The sequence below is a fragment of the Perna viridis genome, chromosome 1, assembly GCF_037379345.1.
Source record: "Perna viridis isolate PV_CMFRI_1.1 ecotype Kerala chromosome 1, ASM3737934v1, whole genome shotgun sequence".
NCBI lineage: Eukaryota > Metazoa > Mollusca > Bivalvia > Mytilida > Mytilidae > Perna > Perna viridis.
This window is the reverse complement of record NC_142445.1, coordinates 41,777,033-41,802,733: the sequence shown is the minus strand read 5'-3', so window position 1 is coordinate 41,802,733 and position 25,701 is coordinate 41,777,033. Positions and strand designations below refer to the sequence as shown.

The window sequence follows — 25,701 nt, the reverse complement described above, 5'->3', positions numbered from 1 at the left end:
TCCTTATAGAAAATCAAATATTTCAAAAGCATATTTTATATAACTACAAGCTCTTGTATGATTGTGCTCAAAGATTCATTAAAATTGCTGAATTGTATAATATTGCTATGACGTCAAAAACAGATTTAAAGGAATTGACAATCAGAATTATAAATATCTTCTGTGTAATGATAACTAGAAAAAAAACTATTGATTTATCTAGGGATTATTGCTGTGTCTTAGAGGAATATAGATGTCGTATAATGTAATTTCTTTTTATGGGAGACAATTATCTTGCAGGTTTTTATACTGTAGTTTATGATAAGCTGTATAAGAATAATATGCCAGGTTTCAGGTCCTTTGATAGGGAATTAGAGGACAGTTAAGAAAAGATGTACCTCGTAGTCATATTCTATATTTAAAAAGGTACAATGACTGCTGTTAGGGACAATGCATTTGTGTTACAAAAGCCTTGTTTGTTTTTATATCCTCAAGTGGGAATCACCTAAGTGTCATCGGTCTGTCTGAATTTCATCACAACCATCTAGGCTCCCAGTGGATGCATTGATTTTGAATTTGGTGTGTACCCTCATATAGGTGGGGCATACATTATAAGCAACTTTGAGTGCTGTCTGATATCAACTTCCTGTTTCATGAGACTTTGCCATTTTTCATTTTATTGAATGATTTAGAAAGTTTTTGTCACTTAATACTCAGTTTCCAATGGATTTTGGTGTGTGGCTAGAATAATTTCAAGGTTGCCAGGGATCTACAGTTACCAATAAATGAATTAATGTAACTTAAGGTTTAATGAAAAAATAATTTTGATTTAATAACCTTTGGATTAATTAACAAGATGGTCCACAACCCTAGAATGTATATATCTATGATAAAAACTGTTTACATCAAACACTTTTAAACTTTAAAATTAGTTCAGTTTAGACAGGTGTTTGGTTTACCAGGGTTCAAATTACATTTTTAAGTCATTAAAGGGACTCTAAGGAGGTAGACCTAGGGTAAGGGACACAACTCTTGCAAGCCATTGGAACGTTTGTATTCAGCATTTTACATCAATCTCATGTAAGCATCAAAGTAATCTGGATTGATTTCATTCTGTTACTAATGAAAGCTTTGATATCCTTTGGTGAAAAATGAATATGAAACAAACATATCACTCATTTCAAGAGTTATGTCCCTTACCTAATGTCTACCTCCTTTAAAAGTGTCTTATTTAGGCAGGTTTTCTGATTATTCAATGATTTGGTTTAGAAAGGTTTCACTCTATTATGTATTAAGATAGAACTTAATAGTCGACATGATACAGCGTGTAATAAAGTTGTTGTTGAAGTAAAGAAGACATGACACAGACTGCTCCAATATTAAGCTTCCTAATAAATCTCAAGGTTATGAAGCTCTTCTGTTCAAGTGCTGCAGGAAACAATTTGCTTCTGAACGAATCCTAGGAATTAAACGATTACTACATCATTGAAAAAAAATGGTATTGTGTTTTCATTAGTGAAATAATTTAAACAATTTTATTTCAGTAAAGCATGCAAGAATTTCACATTACTCAGAGAAAGTTAATAATTTCACAAGAACAGAACCTGCTATAGCTTTCTGGAAAGCAAATGCTATAGCCCACAGAAACTCAATTTCCATAGCTCTCTTTACAACAAAAAAACATGGATAAAAAACAACAACAATACAGATATCTATCCTTTGAATATCATGAATGACACAGAATAAAGGACAATACAGATAAACAATCTAAAGTACCACACATGAACATCACACGATAATCATATGTATTTCACAAACATGTGATAATCATATATTTGCAAGCCAGTTTTTAATTAAAGTTTATGTTTTGCGAAACGTGGGGTAAGTCACCTCCCATACACACATTGCCATAAAACCTAGAAGTTTCAATGCGGCACATTATTTTCACCCTAAAAACCAATTTATACCCGAATTTTAGCATTTTGAAGTTTAAACAGGGAAATCAGTCGGCATGGCAACAGCACCATTCACATGGTCTTGAAATCTCAAAATTAGATTCAGCATGTCATTTTTACCCTAGAGACCAAATTTCATCCATATCAGACTTCTTTAAAATTTTGTTGGGAAAATTGGTTGTCATAGTAACGGCAACTATCAAACCACCTTAAAATGTCAAAATTCAAACATGTCATTTTCACCCTCAAAACCAAATTTCATCCAAATCAGAGCATTTTGAAATTTTGGCGAGAAAATTGGTTATCATGGTAACTGCAATATATCGTTTCAGTTTTTTTGCAAAATCTTGTTTGGAATATCAAACTGCACCACTGTACCAAATTTCAAGTTCCCAGGCACCTAGATTCCTGAGATATTGCAATGTCCTATATTTTGACCTCTTTTTCTTATGTTGCAGCCATTTTAAAATGGCCACCTTTTTCGAAGTTTTGAAAATTTTAGGTACAACTTCAGATAGTGCCAAATATATGTGCAAAGTTTCATAGGAGTCAGCCATATGGTTTCTGAGAATTTCTCCTGAAATGTTCATTGATAGGAAGATGGAAGATGATTGAAAAATAATAATAAAAAAACGGAGTAAAAACAATAAGTCATCGACACTTCGTGGTTGGTGATATGAGAATCATATGATAATCATATGACTATTTTATGTAAATCATCATTAATTATCATATGATAATTACATGTTAAGCATCATTTAATTATCAAATATAATTATCATACAAATTGAGCAACATATAATCTTTTAGCTGTTCAGCTCTGTTTACTATCATGCATGGATAACAAGGATGTGGATAAAAAACTATATAGATAGCTATTTTTTAACTATCATGGGTGACAAAGAACAAAAAAACAATACAGATAGCTATCTTCATTATGATCTGTATATAAAAAAACAATGGCCCTTAGAAGTATACTATATAACTCTCTTTATGGCCATGAATAACATTGGCTGAGTTTTATAAACCACTATCAGTGATGTTCTTGCCACTGTCTCTACTGTTCATGTTCTTTGGGGATCTGACTGGTAAATAGCAGTTAATTTGACCAACAACTGTAATAACTATACATAGTGGAGACTTGGTTAGATCACTTAGGAAATGAATGACGCAGAAAATTAGAGTTTACAGCCCTGCTTCTTGTAAATCTACTGAATTTAGTGGTAATTAAGTAATTAAAAAATTCCATTAGTTTATTAAAGTATGTGTTATTTATAGGGCTATAATATTGATCCATTTGTTTATTGAAACCTTGGATAAAATGTCAGGATAGTCCCTTAACCTTGGATATTAAATCGTCTAGGCTTTGTTTTGTAAATGCATTTTGTTTTATATTACCTTGACTTTTTAAAATCATTTTTCTTTTTCTCTGATTTTAAGGTTTACTTGATATTTATGGGGAAAACAAACTCAAACATGTATACAGTGAAACCTGTCTTAACCATCCCTAAAAATCCCCAAATCTGTCTTTACCAGACTCTTTTGAAGTCTTTATATCAATTTTAATTTAATTTTAATGAAACACCTGTTTAAACCAAACCAAATTCAAAGTCCAAAAAGGGTTGGTTTAGACAGGTTTCACTGTATTTATAGAAAAAAATTGTTAAAGCTAGTTTAGTAAGACCTGTCTAATCTGAACCCTGAGTGAACCAGAAACCCGTCTAATCTGAACCCTGTAGGAACCAGAAACCTGTCTAATCTGAACCCTGAAGGAACCAGAAACCTATCTACACCAGACACTTTATGAAGTCCCTTCATATCCATTTCTGGAATTTTAAGTACCATTCTGTGTAAAAATCAGGAATGGGTGGCACATCATTTTCCCCAATTTAGTCATTTTTGCCTAAAATATATTCAGTCCATCTCAAAAACAACCAAAAAGCTATTTAAGTTTATCCTGAAGCATCTGTGATGTAGATATTTTTTGGCTGCTTATATAGGGAAAGAGTACGGGAAAATTTTCCTGCCATTTTTCCATATTGCATTTCAACAAAATTTGACCTATCAATATCTTAAAAAGGCAAATTTTACAAACACTTTGATGGTTATTTCTGGTGGTTATCGGGTATAATTAATTGGTTAATGCAATAAAATCTCTGTGTTTTTTCCCTTCATGTACCACACCATATATACATTTTGCCTGATTCTTAGACGGAGAAGTACTTAAAATTGGGAAAAAATGAAAACGTGCCTAGACCAAATAAACTATGGTTTCCTTGTCATTCATTGAAGATCCATGAATGACTTTCATCTTTATGAGATTGTTATCTATTTGACATAACCTCATTATGTACAGTCCTAAAGAGGTTTTGTTTAGGTAGATTTAACCATATAATTTATATTAATAGGATAATGAATGGGAAAGATTGTTTAACAAAGATATGATCACGAGTGCCAAAGAAATGCTTAGATTTAACGAGTGTAGTTCTGCATACATGTTAAATCTTCAAATGTTCATGGCATGAGTAATTAGATTTTAATTATTTGCTAAAAAACAATTGATTATCCTATTTATTGTATATATTTTCTCCATTATTTTGTGCTCTTTTCAACATAAATTTTAAATTTTGTGATTGGCGGAATGTTATTCGTGCTGTGATGTTTTGGCTGGAGAATGTCAGAGAGTGAAATTACTGAATTTATTTCAAAGTATGATTTATCAAAATATTTTACACAGCTAGGGAACATTTGATAAATCTCTGCTATCTACGCAATAAAAAGTCTTCCTCTTATATCTGTCTTTTGTTTAAATCTGATAGTTAAAAAATAACAAGAGTCTTAGTTCTGCATATCAGATTTCTGAATAGAATAAAATATTGTATGGAGGTTACTGTTAACATGTAGATGTTCAGTCAGGGCAAAAAAACTTATCTAGTCACATGTTTAATTTTTTTCTTTCAAAAATTTGTCTGATTTTGGTTTTTTTTCTATATTTGTGTCTGAAAATATGTGATTATTTTCTATATTTGAGTCTGAAAATATGTGATTGGTTGATGTAAACAAGACTTTCACAAGCTGTCAATCTTCAACACATGTCATCATATTATTTTACCTATTGAGCATCATATTATCAACTTTCTGAATTTTTAATACCAAAAATAACTGATTTACAGTGAAATAATTAATTTATTGAGGAAACAGACATAGAATCAACCTGTTTCCTCAGGTTGTTATTATAATGTCTCTTGTAACAGATTTAACAATCCTTAAATCTACTACAGCGAGTAACATAGTTAACTTCACGGGATAAAGTTGGTGTTCCCTTATTTGAATGACCATTACCTGTTGACTAAGTTAACTTGATAATCATTAAGGAGATTTTAACTTTCTGAGATTGATTAAAAGCTAAAATCATTTTGTTAACTGCCTTGATGGTCTTAGGGAAGTGTGCTTGTCTCATGTGCAGGAGGTCATGGGTTCAAATTTCAATCCCCAGTCAAATCACTCCTAAGTATGCAGTATTGAAGGGGGTAGAGTGACAATACGGGGTGGCAATTGGGACTCTTGTGGTTTTGAACTAAAAATTCAATTTTGTACAATAACCTCATCAGCTGACTGTCATTTCATCAAGGAAATACCAACTCTGTTCCCTGAAGTTCACTATAGTACTTGCTGTAACATAACTCAATATCATTATTCTTCCTGAGCATTAACATCAGCAAAAAATATATAAATGCTTATTTTGATGCTTAACTTAAGACAGCATTATGGTACATAAAATCACCAGTGCACCAAAGGCACTACTTACTTTCCAGTGTTTCTATTTTAGAGACCATTTTGTAGATTTACTCTTACGTTTTCATTTCAGTTTATAGGAAACATTTCTGACAATGTTAATACCTAATTTCTATACAGTAAAATTAGATGTCATTACAAAAAAGATTAAATGCAATTGCACGAAAATATAGGCTGAATAGTTACAACATTAGAATAAACGCTATCTATTTCTTCTAAGCTTTACAATAGGGTTAAATTATTGGATATGTTATTGGTAAATATCTTATGTCAGCTTAATGGTCGTTCTTCATATTTACGGAATGCAACCCATTTTAACAAGTTTTTCAAAGGGATGTAGCCCACACAACCTGGTTGGCGGTCTCATTGGGGGAAAGGGCAACCATTAAACATTTTTTTTGGAAACTTGAACTATTTTCACTTCTGTAAATACCAGAATGGTTTGAAATAAGTTATTCAAAAGAATCCAAGTACTTACCACGGCTCTAATAAATTGAATATTTGAATTTGAAGTCTACTGCTGTCTTTTGCTCCAATTTGACAGTAAACCATTCTGTCAGATGACAAATTTGTAAAAAGTTACTCCCCTTTGCTAAAAATCTTAAAAAATGAAGCCAAAGTCATGAATATGAAAAAGGACTATTGATATATGATTATTTTTCTTTTACAGGGGTACAGTAAGCCAAAGGAGTACATTGCCACACAAGGTATGTTTGTTTTTCTCTGCTTTATGGTTGCCTGGATGGTCATGTGGTAGCGTGTTTGCCCCAAGTGCATGAGGTCATGGGTTTAATCCACAGCCAAGTCAAACCAAAGACTAGAATTGGTAGTCACTGCTTCTCCACCACACACACACAGCATATAGTAGATAGATTGACAACTGATTGGCTCAGAGTCAAAATAATGTGTGTGCTGTGAACTGTTGCATTTTTGAGTAACTTACTTAAAATTAGGTTCTGTGCATCAGACTAGTAAGACATGTACAAGGCAAGGTCTGTTCAATAGATCAAATAATCTTGTACTTAAATGTATGAAATATATGCAAATAAGTTATTAATCCATAATCAATCATCCATTCAGTGGGTACAAATGTTTGTGTATGTCTTTTTCTTTGTTATTGTTTTGTTTTGTTTTTATTTTTAATCAAATTATATTGACTGATCAAGGAAAGTTGGCATAGACTGGAGTTTCCCCTTTTCTTTTAAATTTGTTATTTTGTGCAAAAATGACCCATATTAATTTGGAACCCCCTTTTCTTATTTTTTAGATTTGCACCTGATTTGCAGTGTTTTTTTTCTCTTATGATTATGAGAACATATTGTAATTTACAGGACCAAGACAAAAGACAATCCCCCACTTTTGGCACATGGTTTGGCAGGAAAATGTTCATTGTATTGTTATGGCAACAGGACTATTTGAAAATGCAAATGTAAGTACCATAATGAGAATGAAAAAATAAAATTTCAGTGTAAGAGAAAGAGAGGATGCATAGGACTTATATACATATACAAGATTATGATATTTTCAAATAATGCAGTATGTATGTATATTAGATTATTATTAGAGATAATGTCTGTATATATATGATAGAAAATACCATGTTCTGTTTGTTTCTTCATAATTTGAGTTTAAACTGTTTATCTTTTCTTTAATGAAAGCTTTCTTTTAGAACTGGATTTCATTCTTTGTACAATCTTTTTGAATTTGAACATGTTATTGAAGACCCTACAGTAAGATTGAATTGGAGGATAGCAGTTTTGCTTTATGCTGTTAGCCTTGTATGATTTGTGTTTATGCTTCAAAGTTATTAACTTTCAAGTTCCAATTTTAATTTTTAATTAAAAAGAAATGATTTTGTAATGTGAAATTAATTATGAAATTGATCACTGAGACATAAGTTCCATTTATCTGTTAAATCACCTGGTTACTATAGTGAATAGAATTTTTTTTTTATTTTCATGGGGGTGGGGTGTTGGTGGGAGTAATGGGCTCATATTCCCTGTCAGTGTTCTTTATTCCAATAGACAATGGATATATAGAGCGTTGACAGAGATTATAATACCATATCCACATGGATTATCATGAATAACTATTATATTCTACAGGAGGGTCTTCAAATAACTTTTTTATTATTTCTGTTTTAGTAACCTTTTTTATATTTCTCTCATCAGTTCGTGTCATCAACTTTAAATACACATGTGGTTTGTAATGTTATAACTTAACAAAGGAAAACAATTTAAGTTAATTTTCGTAAGAGCTATAAATTTCATAATGTCAACATCATAACAAACGAGCCTCAGTGAGTTGATACTGTGTAATATTCAACTTTCATGAGTTGTTAAGCCTTTTTTCTTTGATTCCTTTGGAATATTTTGGTCGCTTGACATTTGGCATCTGTCACAGCGGAACTTCTAGCGATCATCCGTATATGGTGCACCTATAATGTTGGGAGAATAACATTAGAAAGGTCACTACATTGCTTTAGACCAAATAAGTTTTGTAGACAAGGATACACATCACACTACAACCAATCACAACAGTGAAATTTTCATATCACTTGTTCAAATCATATCATCCATGGTGTGATATCGCATTTATCTAGCTGTCCAAGAAGTAAATAAGATTACTAAATGATAGAGAAATTCTCATATTCCTGTCAAGCTGATCAGTCAAATTGCAGGATTACCTGGCATATTTCACTCCAGCTGAATATTTGGCAATTTTATCTGAGGTAGTACAAGTCAATAATTACATGTACACGTATTACAAAGAAACATTTAGGTAATAAAAATTTAAGGATGTTATGAAGAGTTATCCTTTTTTTCAGCAACAATGTGATAAATACTGGGGAGATGTATTCAGTGCTCAACGATATGTACGACATGGTGATATTCACATCTGGTTGGATTCAACCATGGAGATGGCTCAGCTCACAATTCGCTCCTTCCGTATTCAACATGTATGTAAATTGGATGTGTTATGTGGTATATTGACAATTATACATGTATCACTAAATGATAACTCTAGTTGAATTTGTTTTGAAATATACAGTCTGTGCGGAAAATTTATTCACTATGAGAACTGATCAGAGAAAATTGAAGGAAAAAGAAAGATTTTAATAAATCATCAAGTAAAAGAATGATGAACATTTTAGAATTAGTCTAGGTTTGCTTAACCAGATTCCAAAGATAAATTCATTTGAAACTATAAAGAAATTGTTTTTTACTTCAAGGTTGTCTGATTAGTTTCATGTTTTTGTAGGAACAGTCATCAGAAGAAAGACAGGTGAAACATTTTGAGATGGTTGGATTTAACGATGAAGCTACAGATCCTGGGTCAATTTTAGATGTGTGCCGCCGTGTCAATAACCATGTGTCAGTAACAGGCGGGCCAGTTCTTGTTCACTGCAGGTATATATGATGCTCATGTGTGAAAATCTAAATTTTGTATAAATTCATTGAACTGCCAAAGATAAGAAATAAGCATTGATAGACGGAAATACAAATATCAGTACTGGAAAAGTCATTTCTGGTCTGTTTTAGTAAGAATAATCCTAAAGATTTTAAGTACCTTATTTTTCGGACTAAAAGTCAATATTTTTTTCCCAGCAAATTATCAGCCTCTACTTATCGTCCACTTCAACTTATAGATGAATTTTTCAAGAAAAAAAGTGCATTTACTCGTGCTTTCATTAGAATTGATTACATTATATTGATTTTTTTCATTCATAATATGGGGTACACTGCACTCACATGTCTTAGGTAAACGAAAGCCTGCAATGCTAATAAAACCAGCAATCAACCGGTACACTGAATTGTTTTGACTTCTGATTTTACCAATTTTGACCGGTTCAGGTTTTATTCTCCTGTTTGTATTGTTATATACCAGAAATAATTAACCGTAATGGAAATGGGTGATATAGTTTGCTATAAAACCTGTTTGACCACACTGTTTCCATCAGAAATTCCTGCATTTAGTCAGGATCATTGCAGTGGTTTTCAACTTTCTGTTTTTAAGTCACTAATATTGTTAGCAAATTCTTGCAATTGTGATTTCAGTACTGTACATTCGTATATGATTTGCATAATTATATATCACCATACCACCTTATGCTGCTGATCGGTGTCGTAGAACTGTCAATTTTAGCTTCATGCGAGATCAAAATGTACCTCGTGTTTAGTAGAGCATTAAATTTACCTGGATGTTGAAAGAAAGCCAGTGGCATAGAATATTTGACGATTAGCGACTTTGAAAACTTCAGTCTTTGATTTCACCTTGATATTGCCATTTGTTATACAGGCTTTATTGCCTTAAGGAGGTAGACCTATGGTAAGGGATATAACTCTTGAAATCAGTGATATGTTTGTATTGTATTCGATTTCACCAAAGCCTCTCAAGCTTTCTTTTGAAGTAGAATAAAATCAATCCAAGTTAGATAGATGCTTACATAATATTGATGTAAAATGCTGAATACAAACGTTCCAATGACTTGTAAGAGTTGTGTCCCTTACCCTAGGTCTACCTCCTTAAGTTTGGTATTGTTGTCATTACCCTTCATTTCATACAAAAACTTCTACTGGTCATATTTTTTGGACAAGTAACATATAATCTTCAGAAATTGTTATTGTCAAGTGGTAACAAATCACTTTTTCCTAAACATTTTTAATTCTTAAGCATATTATCCAAAACAAAAAGGTAGCAAATGGAAAGTTACAAGAAGTCAGTGGATGGTTTTAACCTTCATTCATTAGAAATAAACTATTTGTCTAATAATGATGATGAAATAATAGTCCTGCAAACTTTTTTTTCATTTAAATCTTAAAAGGATCTTCAAATATTACACAAATATTTCATAACATGTGCACTGATGCACAACAGTCTTCATGATTATTTGTAAGTCAGTGGAATGGTTAAAGGACTCCATTTCATTGCTTTACAAATAATTATGTCTGGCTGATGTGCATCATATTACTAATATAAATCAGTCTTTAAAATTTCTGTGTTATTTAATGCCAGAATGTACTTTTGTCATTTTCTGTTTTTATGAAATTGAACTTCCTGGTTTTCAGTTAAATTGATAGAGGAGAAAATGTTGTCGTATTCCCTTCCCAGTTCAACGGGGTGATGTTGACTAATCAGTGTATCACTGTATGGTTAATTGTATTATTTACATCATAATGTGTAAAAGTAAGGACAATGTACAAGGAAATATAACACCTACAAAGGTTTTCTTTCAGGGATCGTGTTAATGGATTCTGATGTAGAAATCACTAACTGTACATCAAGCCTAGAACCCTTACTGTGGCAACTAATGCTAATGCATGTCGAATCTACTTCCTCAATGATAGCTCTCAGGTTCTTGTGCTTAAAACTGGAAATTAACTTAATATAAAAAGTAATATGTCGTACCAAAGAACTAGATATGCTATAAAATTCGATCTTTTAAAAAAGGAAACAAAAATATTTTTACTTTATTGCTTACGATTTTCTTGAAAGTAATTCCTATTTATTGTTTTAAAATAATGGTTTTAGTGGTAGATGTAAGTCCTTGCCCACTTGCCAACGTGCCCATCTGAGTTGAAAATAACATTGGCAACTAGATCTCTAGCATAACTTTTAACATTTTAACATTTTAACAAATTAAATACAAAAAAGTGTAAATATAGGGGCATGATGAAAATAACTGGGCAACTTAAATAATAAAACATGGCTAGATGAAAATATCTTCAATTTGCCCTTTCGGCAACCTTTGGCAAGCCATGGTGATATAATAATAAAACATGTCTAGATGAAAATATCTTGAATTTGCCCACTGGGAAACCTTTGGCAAGCCATGGCAAAATATGAATAAAGCATGGCTAGATGAAAATATCTTGAATTTGCCCACTGGGAAACCTTTGGCAAGCCATGGCAAAATATGAATAAAGCATGGCTAGATGAAAATATCTTGAATTTGCCCACTGGGAAACCTTTGGCAAGCCATGGCAAAATATGAATAAAACATGGCTAGATGAAAATATTTTGAATTTGCCCACTGGGAAACCTTTGGCAAGCCCTGGTAAAATATGAATAAAACATGTCTAGATGAAAATATCTTGAATTAAATTGCCCACTAGACAGGCTTTTGCTAGCCATGGTGAAATACTGATAAAATATGGCTAACAAGAATTATTTTATTGTTTTTTTTCAATTATTGCTACTGTACATAGCCTGATTTCCATGGATGAAGATGTTTATCACAAAATCTGAAAATGATGGAGTTGAAAATTCTGACTAACACCAGTTATATAATACTTGCATTAACTTAGTAAAACAACTGGAAGTTAAACAATGAAGAAACATCCCCTAAATCCAAACTTGCTTGGACACAGAAACATGACTGCAAAAGTGACTACAATAACAATGTACTATATCTCAAGTTAAAATCATTACACATACTTAATTGGAATATAGCCATGTCTGTCTCTAAAGATTTATTGATTAAAATCAAATATCTTTCTGAATATCATTCTTAACCATTCCTTTATATTCCATGCACTGACTTGCTCCTTAATCTTTATACTTCGCTTCTTTGCACTAAGGAAATTATAGTGGTGTGTTGCATTACAAAGATACATCTGTTCACTGCTTTGCTTTTGTGTATTGGTGAGGATTTTGAAAACTGAAAACTAATTTGATAATTCTAAAATAGTCTATAGCCTAGTATAGAAAAAAAAAACTGAAGAATTATGGTTTGTAGATAGGGTTGTATTTTTTGTCAAACCATTTTAAGTATTTTGTATTGATTTATATTATGTCGGTTTAATGACTAAAACTTTATAGATCCTATTAGAAATTGGGTTTATGAGGCTTGAAAATTTCTGTGTTCTTGCATATTTAGCGTAATAATTGAGCATTTTAAAAAGTTTTGAATGCATTGTGTAATTGTGTAATCACTAATCTTATTAACAAAAACCTCAAAGAAGGAGTAATCAAGGGAACCAAGATTCAAGCGAAAATCAAACGAATGTAATCCAGGGAGAAAGACCAGATATGGAAAATAGACATACACAACAAGGAACATGAAATAACCAAAATACAATACTTACAAAACAATAAAAGTAAATTAGGACTCCACTAAAAATCAGGAGCATGGACCAGGTGCACTGGCAGGGTAAGCATTCTCTGCTTATTTAGAAACACCCGCTAAGTTGCTCTCAGAAAGTCAAGTTCAGGGTAGACAAAAGGAAAATTATGATATGTTGAACAAATCAGTTCTTATGGTGCAGATGGATACACCTTAATAATCCATGACTTCATCATGATGACGACCATAAAACTTCTATAGTGATGACTTTAATCTTGTATCAACATTATCCTGTTCCAAAAGTCTAATTGTAAGAAACTGTGTACAGTTTATGGAAGATTACAGCTAGTTAAATAGTCAACTTCAGAAAAGAGTTGGTCTTACCTTGATTGAATAACCATCGCCTTATGAACTTTCTTAGGTAGTTAACTGGACTAATTAAAGTACTAATTTGTTGTTACTTTAGGGCATGCTGAAGCCATAAAATAATGACACAACCTTTATATGTTCTGCTGGGATAAATCTTCTTGTTTTCAGAGAAATTTCTGAACAAATTATAGCAACTGAATAAGCCATTTTGGAATTGAAAATTTTTGAAAGTGTTAATTTTTTTTAATCTTTTAACAAAGAGAATACCCAGAAAGAAATACTGTTACAGTTCAATAAATAATCATTCAAATTTTAAAAACGGTCATTGCAAGAACACATTCTTTAGTCAAAACGAGGAATTGTTGGATAACTTCTTAAGTCTGTTATTCACACTGCATTTACATGTAAAAGGCATCATGGTAAAATAATCCTGGCATTGTGGGGTAGATACTGTGTAGCCTCTGTCTAAGGTGTCTTCATCAACTAATTACATGCCGACTAACGAGACTCTTACAGAACTTGCACAATCTTTAATTAAGAAAAGATTCCTAAATCACCTTCCAAATATAGTCTGTTAAAACAATGCTGATCAAGCAATCGATGATCGTCAATTATTAATGACTTGACATCTCCGGAGGGTTGTTTTGTTAGACTGCCAGAATTCATCTTTTGATTAAAATACTTTTTATTTCTGTTTTATTGACGAAAGTTACTGTGATAAATTTGGCAGACCATGTTTTCTTTGAATTGTTTTTATTTCTTTTGCGTTTGTTTTTCCATTGAAAATGACATTACAGAATGAAGAACTATGTTGTTTATTTTATATCAAAACATCTCTACCATGCTTATCTTACTGTAAGATTTTTCTGATTAATCCATTTATATCATTGTGAAAATCTCATTGGAATTCATCTTGTCGTCTGCCTCTTTATGGTATTTTGTTTTCATGACAATTTTTTTTTCAAAGAAAATAATCGAAAGCATTTTTCAGCATTAAGCTTTTTATTTTTACAAGTCACTTATTTGAGTGAATGCTTTTGTTATTGTTGCACGAACACACTAAAAATATTGTGAAACCATCACTTCTTTGAAAAACACAATAGTTGGTTAATTTCATCATGAAAACAGCATATTTTTGTGTTTTTCTCATTTACAGTGTATTGAAGGATACTAATACCATATGATTAAACTTTTTACCTGTTCACTTTTTTCTCAGCTTTATTTCAAATGTTTTGACTTCTTGGAGTGCTATCATTGCCTGAGAGATACACTTATGGGTCATGATTATAAAAAGTACATCTTATAGGTGCCTGAAAAAGTTTTTATTTCCGATATCGAGATCTTTTTGAGAAATACTCTGGTTTTGACAAAAAGATTTTAGACCAAGAATTGTCATAGTATCATTAATATATCTTTTGGACTGTTTTGACTACTGATTTTTCCAACTTTGCTCAGGGTAAATTTGTGTTGCCCATTTGTATTGAAACAATTAACAGTAATAGAAGCGGTAGGAAATGTTTTTACCAAGACAAGATTATATGATACCACCACACAAATAGTGGATTATTATTTGAATCACCTTGTCTGCCCAAATTTTTGCTACAAAAATCTTGGCTCCTAATAAATTGATTTATATCAAATTTGGTGTGTGGCTTCATATAGATGGAGCATACATTGTTAGTGATTTTGACTGCTTTCAGATATCAACTTCCTGCACAAGTGGGAGTATGCCTTAGTACAACAACGCATGCAACTTCATTTTGCAGTTGTTTCTAGCTTTCCAGTTTTGCCTTGGTATTGCCCATTATTTTATGGACTTTAATTCTTTTGGGAAAGATGCTACGTTTCTTGCATGTTAAAGAACCCTGCAGTGGTCTTCGAAAGGAGTAGGACTCTTTGCACTCCACCACAGGAGGCTAAATCGCCTGACTCTACCCATCCTTTCCTTTTTTCTTGCGGCATTCAAAATTTGTTGACCCTATTTTCCTTGTGTCCCATCCTTTTTTCATTTCATCATCATCATTTCATTTTATCATCCCTTTCATGTTCATCGCCTGAATATAGCTGAAATATTGCTGCTCGGGTGTTAAACCCCAACAATCAATCAATCAATCAATCTTTTGACTTTTGCCAATCAGTTCAATTATTTTGTTATTACTCTATTTCTAGGTGTGGAGGAGGAAAGACAGCAGTGTTCATTGCAATAGATTATTGTCTGAAACAGCTACAACACGATGGCTATGTTGATGTATACAGTACTGTCCTTCATCTACGCAAGTTTCGGAAAAACATGGTGCGCTCATTGGTAAGTCTTGGATACATGCTGTAGTTTGATTGATTCAGCTGATCACATGACTAGATTGTCATGAAGGAGAATCAGTATAAACATGCAAGCTATATTCTTTTTGTATTTTAAGAAGGGAAATATCATGGCACTCCTTTGTCTTTAATCGGATTTACATTCAATGGTACTTTTAGGGAATTTTGTAATTCTTCATTACCATTATGTATATTTTGACATTTGTTAATCTTTTTCATTGTTTTTTTTAATACTTTCCTATTTTTATTGCACAGTTATAGGCCAACATTTTGAACAAACAAGGAATGTGCTGTAGTGCTTTTTTATTCCGTAATCACTTTTCTTTGACTAGGAATCTAATAGACCTGCCTACATGTACCACTTCACAGGAGATTTTTTTTATGGCTTTGATGGGAAAATATTGAATGATATATGTCAGTGTTGTATTTAACTTTTTATAGACCTTATCATAACAAGAAATTGAATAGTACACCTACATTTAATTCTATGATCAGCAGGGGAAGACAACTGCAATATGCATGTGCATGATTATGGGTTACAGATGATTATGAGAACATTTTTTTTTTTATTTTGGGAATGATGTGTCATGGAGAGAATGCAAAATAACAATAGAGTCTCCAATAACATTTTTAAAACTAAATTGATACCATGATCATCTTAAATAGCATGAGATTAATCTATGTGAATGGCACATTGCAATCAATGTTGTCTCTTTAATCGTTGCCCAAAAATCTATCCAAAAGACTAACAATATAAAAATGCCAGAATTTTGATAGGTTGAAATATTAATATAATTTTAAATAGTTTGATATGATTAATATAATTGAATACTTTTTTTTTTTTTCAAAGATATAAGAATACCAAATTTAATCATCTCAGCTAATTATGGCTCGTGCCATATCTTCAGTTAAAGTGAAACCTATAGATAAATATACACACATATTAGTTAAAACAAGAAATGCTGTGCTTGCTTATAAGCAATAGTCCTACTTTGTTTGAGATAAATTAATGTAGTCATTTAAACTTAGGTAGTTTGTAGTCTGTCCAACATTTTTCTACTTGAATTACATACCGGGGGGGGGGGATATATATAATTAAGTCAGTCAATCAAGGAATAACTAACACTATTCCCAGAAGTTAACTACCATTAAGGGGTGTAAAATTTTGCAATTTTGAGGCAAACGGGTATATAAATTTTAGTGTTTCTAATTTTTGCCAATGCTAAATGGTGCACCAAGTTCTTAATCTATGAGTAAATATTTTGAGGCATTTTTTTTTGCATTTTTAGCCAGATCACAAAATTAGTTCCACGCAAAAATAATCGCACTGTACTGTATGTTACTCGCTGTAATGTATTAAAAAAAAAATAACATTCTTACATAATATTGGTAGAAAATAAGTTAATGATTCAAAGTCTGGAAATAAAGCAGTTAATTGGTTAACATTACAATAGCAATGGCTATGAAACAACTTTGATTATAATCAAATAAGCCATTTCATTGGTGTATAAAGAACGTCTTACTATTTTAGGGGGTTATTTCTGTTGTTTTAACAGTATAGAGTTTGCATGTGTTACTAAAGATAACTGTAGGAATATTCAAAATGTTTATCTGATAAATGAGAGAAATAAAATTAGCAGGCTACTTTTGGAATTAATAGTATTCATGCACTAATGCAATGATTTAAGGGCATTTTCTGATGGTGATTGTGTAGTGATAAGTTGCATAGTGTCCAAATTTTGTCATAACTTTAAGAGATAAGTAGGAATAGGAGAGTATTGTTTTTTGTACAGAAAGGGTTGAAATTTGGATTATTTTATTTTTTATTGTAGTTCCAGTATCGCCTTATTTATGAATCTGTATCTATGCATATTCAGTGTGGTACCACTGCCATGACTGAAGCAGATGTACCAGAAATCGCTCAATGTTTGTCAACGGAAAATCCAAAAACTAAAATGGCAGGTTTCGAGAAAGAATTTCAGGTAATGAGTCAGAAGACTTTTACCGCAGTATTTTTCCCTGGCCAAAATACATGGGTATCCTTGAATATTTAGTGACAGAGAAATTTTAAAGTTATCATAAACTGTCTGAACACTGTTTTGTATTGTTACATATTTTGCATGTCCATCTGTGTAACCGTCTTGAAATAAAGTATTATTATTATTATAATTATTATTATTAACCCCATTTGTGCCCTATCCTTTAGAAGGGACTATACTCCAATCACTTTGTTGTACTGTATTTTTTGCAGGTGTAAAATTTTGTGATTTTAAGTCAAAAATGTATATGAAAAAATTTTTGCTTTTCTAATTTTGGCAGATGATAATTGGTTCACTGAGTACTGAAGCCCAGAATAAATATTTTATGTAATTTGTTCAGACGGACCGCTAAAATATGCCAAAATTAGAACCCAGCAAAAATTAACCACTGTATGGTAACTCATTCAGGTGGCTTGCTTTGGCAAGTTTTTACTGTTACTATGGAGATTAGAGAATCATATATAAACATGAGCCTTATGTTTCCCTAACTTTCATAACAATTTAAAACTTTATGTATGTGATCGTGCATCAAGTTTAACTTGTGCCTATAGATATACATATATGTATGTGATAATATTTCATCTCATGACTTTCTCTTTAATTCTTTATCAGAACAATTTGAAATTTAGTATGCAATTTCAGCTTGATGGTTTGTACTTTCTTGAATCATGTGTAAGCTGTTCGGCACAGTCACACATCAATTTCCTGTTAGCCACAAAGTTTTATTGCTTTACCTTATATTTTAGACTATCCGTTACTTGGTGCCAAAATTGAGTATTGGTGACTGTGCTGGAGGTCATAGATCAGAAAACCGCAACAAAAGTCGGGACATTATGTTGTTACCACGTAAGTAATATGACAGTTTGTTCATGAGGAAGTAACAAGCAAGCAACATGGTTGTCTTAGGGAAATAGAGTATGTCTTCCCTTTACCAGCATGATAAAATGTCATTGATAATTAAATGGACATTGAATCAGGAGATACAAACTTTCTATTGTTTCATACTTACGCACCCAGAATTAAACTATTACTTCTAAACATGATGGGGATCAGGGAAGCTGCAACACTTTGGGGTTTTTTTTTATTATTATTCAACACATCAATTTTAATATGTGATATGTTTTATTTTTAAAACAATTAAGCAACATTCACCTATATAATTATTTTTGCTAGCTGTTGAATGAAATTGAAATTAATGTACTTTTTCCATTTGCCAATTTTGTTTTAAATTGGTTGCCCCCTGCTCATCAAAGGTGGGTTTGGGTGTAGGTTGGAGGTTTGATTTTGAGCAGGATATATAATATTATGTTCATACAAAGGATTAATTTAATTTTAAAAATGTGTGTTTTATAGTAAAAAAAAGTCTACTACGCAGCACAAAATTTTGAAAAAAGGTACCAAATTATAAACTGATATATATATGTGACTATATATTATCCTCAGATACATGACTCTGATCCCTTCCCCTTACAAGGTTAACAAATCTGTGATGTCAGTCTGACATTTAGCAACAAATTTATTCTGTAGTTCGGCTCCACACTTATGCATACTTGAATTTTCATCATATCAAAATTTAAATTCATGGACAATAAAAGCTCCCTTTTTCGTATTTGTAGAGTACTTTATTTCAGTGAAACTTGTCTACATAATCTAAATATTCAAAAAAACCTGTTGAAACTGGATACTTAAAAAGTCCTTAGTATTAATTTAAATGTATTGTTACCCTTAGTAAACAGAAACCTGTCTAAACTGTCCAGAAAGGGTTTGATTTAAACAGATTTCCCTCTATATCCTCTTCGGGATTAAAGACCAAAGTATGTACTTTACATGGAAGTCTAACTAATACTTACTGGATAGTACCAGGTCCTGGTTTCACAAAAAAAATCTCAAATTGAGATTTTCCTCAATTATTTTAGTTTTCCTCAAATCTTCAATTTCAAGTGATCCGAGTGGTTGAAATTTGAATTAAGGAAGGATTTGAGGAAAATCTCAATTGGTTCTGTTTTTTTTTTTTTTTTTTTTTTTTCAGAAATCTAATATATAACAGTAATTATGATAATACGTGGATCTTGTCACTATATCGGTAGTCGCTATTTCAGTATATTGCTGTTTCAAGACCTGTTGTTTTTCAATTGCATAACATTGTACAATACCCTAATCTAAATATGAAATTATGCAATAGAAAATTAACTATGTCAAACATGTATTTGACCGTATTTGTGGATGTTTTCATGTGATTGCTTTCCAATTCATCAGTAATTTTGAAAAATGCATATCTTGATTCTTACAGGTACACCCCCACTTTCCTAATTAAATTACGGGGGAGGTTTATCCAGGTGAATTAGTATAGATTTAGTCATTAAGATAATGATTTTTCACGGGAACAAAACAAGATGTATTACCATACAGATCCATACAAATATTCCATGGACAATTACTTTAATAAACCATGGCTTTAATTGATAAAATAATTAGGAGTGGGTAGAAGTAAACCAGATAATGACCCCATGCTATGGTTTCTTTTACATTTGTCAATAAGCAATTATATGCATAGTAGATTTTTTCTTTTCATATAAAAAAAATCATTTGTATTTTTCTATTTGTTTTCTTTTTTTTTTGTGTTGTAGAAACAGTATTTAAATATTTGATAATTGAAACTTGATGATTTTGCTTCTCATACTGATATGACTGTTTTTTTTTTCTTTTGTTACATACTGTGTATAAGAACTTATTTTACAGCGGAGAGAGCACGACCGTATCTGTTGACAGCAGAATCGGGTGATAGCGGCACAGACTTCATCAATGCTGTCTTTGTGGATGTAAGTTAATTCAGAATTTTTGTCTTCATCATTAATATTAACTCAAAAAACTACTCAAAGGTGCATCAAGTATTTCAGGTGGCTTTATTAAACTTAAAGGCCAAGCAAAGCAAGGCAAGAACAAACTTTTGGGAAAAAGATTTCATGGAAAAATATTTTTCCTAATTTTAGGTGAAAGGAACATACACCTGGCACACCTTTCTTTGGATCACCTGCAGCATATGCATTTTTCACTGTGTTCTAGTAGTATTCAGTGGAAAAAGTGCAGAAAAGAATAAGCTTAATTTCATAACTACACACTGCTTTGATATTTTAATGAAAAAGAATTTCATATTGATGAACCCAAAATTTGACATTTTTGTGGCATTTCTTGTTTTAGGGTTACTATCAAGAAAATAACTTCCTTGTGACCCAGTGGCCAATGCAACATACTGTTAATGATATATGGCGACTTATCTACGACTATAAAATTACTTCCCTTGTGGTGTTAAATGAACAGAAAATGACTCGAGTAAGTTATATTTGTCCTAGGAGGGTTCTGCTCTCTGAAGAAATCTTCAAGGTGTTGTAGATACCAGGTAAAAACCATTGTTTAAATTGTCTAGATTATAGAATTAATATGATTATAATTTACTACATGTACTACAGCTTGTTAAGAGTACTATGAAAAACAATATATTTATTCTTTCAATGATGTTCTCCTCTAAGTGTTCTACATAGTTTTGATAACTTCTGTTGTGTATGTTTATTATAGTTGCAGTTGGGAACATTAATGTTAGGCCATCATTGATTGATTGATTGAATAATGTTAGGCAACCATTCATTGATTGATTGATTGAATGAATGATTGATTGATTACAGATATTTCATGCATTTAAGGACTAGAACTAGAACTATTGCTTTGCTATAGTCAGACTTTTAATGTGCTAGCTAGCTATTAGAAGCACAAGTCTATAGGTATGCATGTCAGATTTTTAATGTGCTAGCTAGCTCTTAGAAGCAATTGTCCATAGGTGTTCATGTCAAGCCATTATTCTCACTTCTAGCCAACCAGTTGTCCCTCTATCACCTATGTGCTGCATGCTTGGTAGAGAAACTCAGACTCTTTGTTTGACTACACCGGGGATTTAACTCACAACCTGATGTACTCTAGATGACCATGTGACCATTAGACCAAAGAGGTGGTTAACAACTATTGATTTTTTTCATAAACAGGAAAAATGATGTGATCTACAGATTTTTTTAATATTTACAGAAATACCCATGTTTTTGGCCGACATCAGATGGAGAGCAAAAGTTTGGTCCTATAGGTGTACGGTATTTAGGATGTCAGAAGCTTACCAACATTACAGTCAGGGCATTTTCTATCAGAAAGGTAATACCTCAGTTTGGTCTTAGAGTGATGGGGTCAGACATTTTTACTTGTTTGGGGGAAGGTAATTAAAGCTTTAAATTTAGCATCTTAAGATGGATAATCCCCCTAGCAATTGGCTATCATTCAAAATTTTCAGTATACCAGAATTTAAGAATATATTTTTGTAATATTTTAACATATTGGAATGAAGCTTTCCATATTTTGCTACTTTCACTTATTTGGACTTAAGTTTATTCTAAGGGTATTTTGCACATGTGCAGTAAGTCTACAATGCATTGATAAGTACCCTATTTTTTTGGAATATGGGTGTGTATTAAGAGGTGAAATTTCCTTGTTTATTTTATTGATAAGATCAATTTTGAATTTTCTTGGGAGTTATGGGACTTTATAAATGCCATTTTATTGGCAACTTTATCATTTTTCAATTGTTCTTACTGTGTGATATTTTCCATCTCAGACTACTGCTGTAGTACTAGAAAATATCTGCAATATCCAATGACAGTATTACATCCCATTGACTGTGGCATTGCTGATAAACAGAAAAACTTAGGTTTTGAATGTCTTGAAAGAATATCACATCTCACTCTACCGGGGTCACTGTGGTATTTTCTGTCTTGACTTTAAGGAGGTAGACCTAGGCTAAGGCGCATAACTCTAATAAATCATTGGAACGTTTGTATTAAGCATTTTACTTCAATCTTGAGTAAGCTTCAAAGTAACTTGGATTCATTTCATTCTGTTTCAAATGTAAGCTTCAAAAGCTTTGGTAAAATTGAATATGATACAAACATATCACTGATTTCAAAAGTTATGTCTCTTACCCCAGGTCTACTTCCTTAACACTGTCATTATTCAGTATATTATGGGTCATTTTGCACTTTGTGCAATATGATTTTTTTTGTTATTTTTTATAGGAATGCAGTTGTGTATGACTTGGTCTAGAAAAATTTAAGCAACTACTCGTCTTCTACTTTTTTGGGGGGAGAAGAATTTCATGGGATTTATTGCATGGGTTAATTACATAATGTGTTTATAAATCATCGTTTAAAAAAAAAAAAAAAAGGATAAGCAGTAAGTTAGCAGAAATACTTTGCTCATATTTAAAATATGCATTCTTGTATATTAGGTTATATTAAAGGAGTTTGGTGTTCATTTATATTTTTTAGCTTCCCAAAACTCAATATGATTCCCTGCTACGCTTAGGATGTGGTGGCTTGGTACGACTTTGAAAGGGTTATTGCCCTTAACTTTTTTTATTTCCACATTTTCCATTTTGTCTGTTATTTTCAAATGCAGCATGCTTTCATTCATAAACTCACATCTTCAGAGATATTACTCACATCACCAGTTTAGTTGTGATGACACTTTTGTATCCCCATAATTGAATGCCAAACTTATTTCCAACCTCAACTTTAAATTGAATGAAAATGTCTTAAAATACTTAATCAGCATGGTATGCAGACAAGTTAATATCAATAAGATATGTGGTATTTTTTCAGAATTTTAAATTTCACTATTGCATGTCATGTTATGTTAACAGAAATTTCTTTCACGACAGCATGTTTTTACAGGATATTAAGTCTGATTGTGATAAGAAATTAATTCCTGGAGATTTAACAGTTACAAATTAGAGTTTTTATTCAGTAGACTTTTACTCTCCCACTCTCTGATAGAGTCTTAGAATTTTTTTTTTTGGAGTGTATAAAGAATGTCATTTTCCTTATTATTGATTCTATGCGGAAAGAAGTTCTGAAAAGTCTTTAAGTAGCACTGCAGCTAAGAATCATGCAGAATATGATTCATGGATGAAAAGCCTACAAAATTTTATTTTTGATATTTTGTTTGAATTGCCATGGTAAATAGAAATTAACATTAGGTATTTCATATAACCTGCGTTCTTAGGAGATAAATATTATATAGAATGCACTGTAGATTTCAAAATTAAGGTAGATAACTCTATAAATGACATTCAAATACAATAAAATCTATTGGATTTTCAATGTTGATTATCTCTTTAGAACAGACAGATTTGAATGAATAATTACACATTTCATAATATAGACCCATAAAACAAGTAAATCACAAAAATAAAAATATGTAGCCTTTTTGGGCTTTACCACTTTTTCAAATTTTGCTCAATTCTTACAAAGACGGGTACTTTAAATACTAGGTCTGGGTTTATCAAAACATCTAAATGAAAAATTTTCTCAAATCCTATTCCAAATGGATTGGGCATGTTATGTTTAGTTGTTTTGAAATTAAAAGTCAACCCCCGCCAACAAAGCATTGAAAAAAAGGGGGATGGTTCTCAGGTACCTATGTATTGTAATATGTGAATGTGTATTCATAAAATACTAAAAATGCCAATCATATATATAGCAAATTTCATTATGTTGTACACTTGTTTCAAGGAATAAGCTCTCTTCAGCAGCATTAGAATTTAATATATAGGAATCTGATTTCAGAAATCATCATTTCCATCTTATATTGATCACCAATTATCTTGGTAGACATTTCATGTTTTGACAGCCTTCACCCCTCATGTGATTAGGGACAAAAGAATCATAAAAATATTTCATTCATTGTTAATTATCCTTCATAATTTGAAACTGAATTTTTGTTCTTTCAGAATCTGAGCTGTATGCCAATGTTGCAGACAGAGTTATCTCAGGAAAGAGTTATAATTAGAATGTTTCACCTCACATGTTGGTTGGGACGAGATAAAAACCCAATGAATTCCAAATCACTGCTCTACCTCATGGAACTGGTAGAAAAATGGCAGCATAAAAATAACCCACTCAACCCAATCTGTGTTTTGTCAAAGTAAGTTTCCATCCTTTTTTTTTTATTTCATGTTCATTTTATCATCCATCTCATCTTCATCGTCTGAATATAGCTGAAATATTGCTCTTCGGACGTTAAACCCCAACAATCAATCAATCAATCTTTTGTTATCTTATAACATGAAGCCTACTTCATTTACTTCAATCTCGTGTAAGCATCAAAGTAATTCGGATTGATTTCATTCTGTTTCAAATGAAAGCTTCAAAGGCTTTGGTGATATTGAATATGATCCAAACATATCATTGATTTCAGCCTTTTTTTTCTCAGCTGAAAAATGGTTTCTGGAGCATAACTTCTGAAAGCTTTTGAACTTTTCATGAAATTTTTAAATACTGTTTCTGAAGCAAGAAAAAAAGGAAGCAAATAGAAAAAAAAACACAAATGATTTTTTTTTTTATATCAAATAGGTTGCCGATGCTCCATCCTTACAATGTTGAAATAATATTTGTACTGAGGTTGTCAAGACTTGATCATGAAAACTGAAAACCATAAAACAACTTAATTCAGACATAAGACTTTGTCTTACAGTTTACCAATTTGTCAGGTCCTAATACTAATCTTTCCAAATTAGTTCTCACATGTACCCAAAAGAACTCCAAATAGAAATTTAAAAACTTGTATTTCTAGAGATGGCATGAGTCGATGTGGTATTTATTGTGTATCCAGTATATGCTGTGATCAACTGAAGGCAGAAGGTGAAGTGGATGTGTTTAATGCTGTCCGAATTGTCAAGAAAAATAGACCAGCATTAGTACCCAATGTGGTATGTAACTATAAGTTATACTTATCAAAAAGGTCACTCCTCAAAATTTTCCACAATAACTATTATATTATACACCCACTCATTAGTATGAAGGCTTTATTGCTATCACCTTATCTGTATGTCAATCCATCTGTCTGTCTGTCTGACTGTTACACTTTTCTACAACAGATTTCTCAGTTTCTTTTGGAGGGAATGCTTAGGTGTTTGGTATATTGCTTTTCCAAGATGACTTGTACAGTTTCTTCCCTTTCAAAGTTCCTTGCTCATCTACTATCTGTTTACTGTGCAACCACTTACCAGTAGTGATTATTGTTTTAAAATACAGTAGATTCCTGTTTATACAAAATCTATTTATTAGAGAAATTTGTGCAATTGATT

General features: G+C 31.8%; 1 protein-coding gene across 4 annotated transcripts in view; it reads left to right on the top strand.

Moving 5' to 3' along the window:
• The window catches only part of LOC148628818 (receptor-type tyrosine-protein phosphatase epsilon-like), a 139,788-nt gene that overhangs the window by 110,047 nt on the left and 4,040 nt on the right, over positions 1 to 25,701 (top strand). For all 4 annotated transcript variants that reach the window (XM_088595089.1, XM_088595099.1, XM_088595108.1 and 1 more), the window contains 12 exons: positions 6,400 to 6,436; positions 7,061 to 7,158; positions 8,557 to 8,688; positions 8,991 to 9,139; positions 15,334 to 15,469; positions 17,316 to 17,465; positions 18,269 to 18,368; positions 20,262 to 20,341; positions 20,721 to 20,852; positions 21,597 to 21,716; positions 24,346 to 24,539; positions 25,188 to 25,323. In XM_088595089.1, coding sequence (XP_088451215.1) covers positions 6,400 to 6,436; positions 7,061 to 7,158; positions 8,557 to 8,688; positions 8,991 to 9,139; positions 15,334 to 15,469; positions 17,316 to 17,465; positions 18,269 to 18,368; positions 20,262 to 20,341; positions 20,721 to 20,852; positions 21,597 to 21,716; positions 24,346 to 24,539; positions 25,188 to 25,323 — 1,464 coding nt within the window. The remainder of the gene's footprint in view (positions 1 to 6,399; positions 6,437 to 7,060; positions 7,159 to 8,556; positions 8,689 to 8,990; positions 9,140 to 15,333; positions 15,470 to 17,315; positions 17,466 to 18,268; positions 18,369 to 20,261; positions 20,342 to 20,720; positions 20,853 to 21,596; positions 21,717 to 24,345; positions 24,540 to 25,187; positions 25,324 to 25,701) is intronic.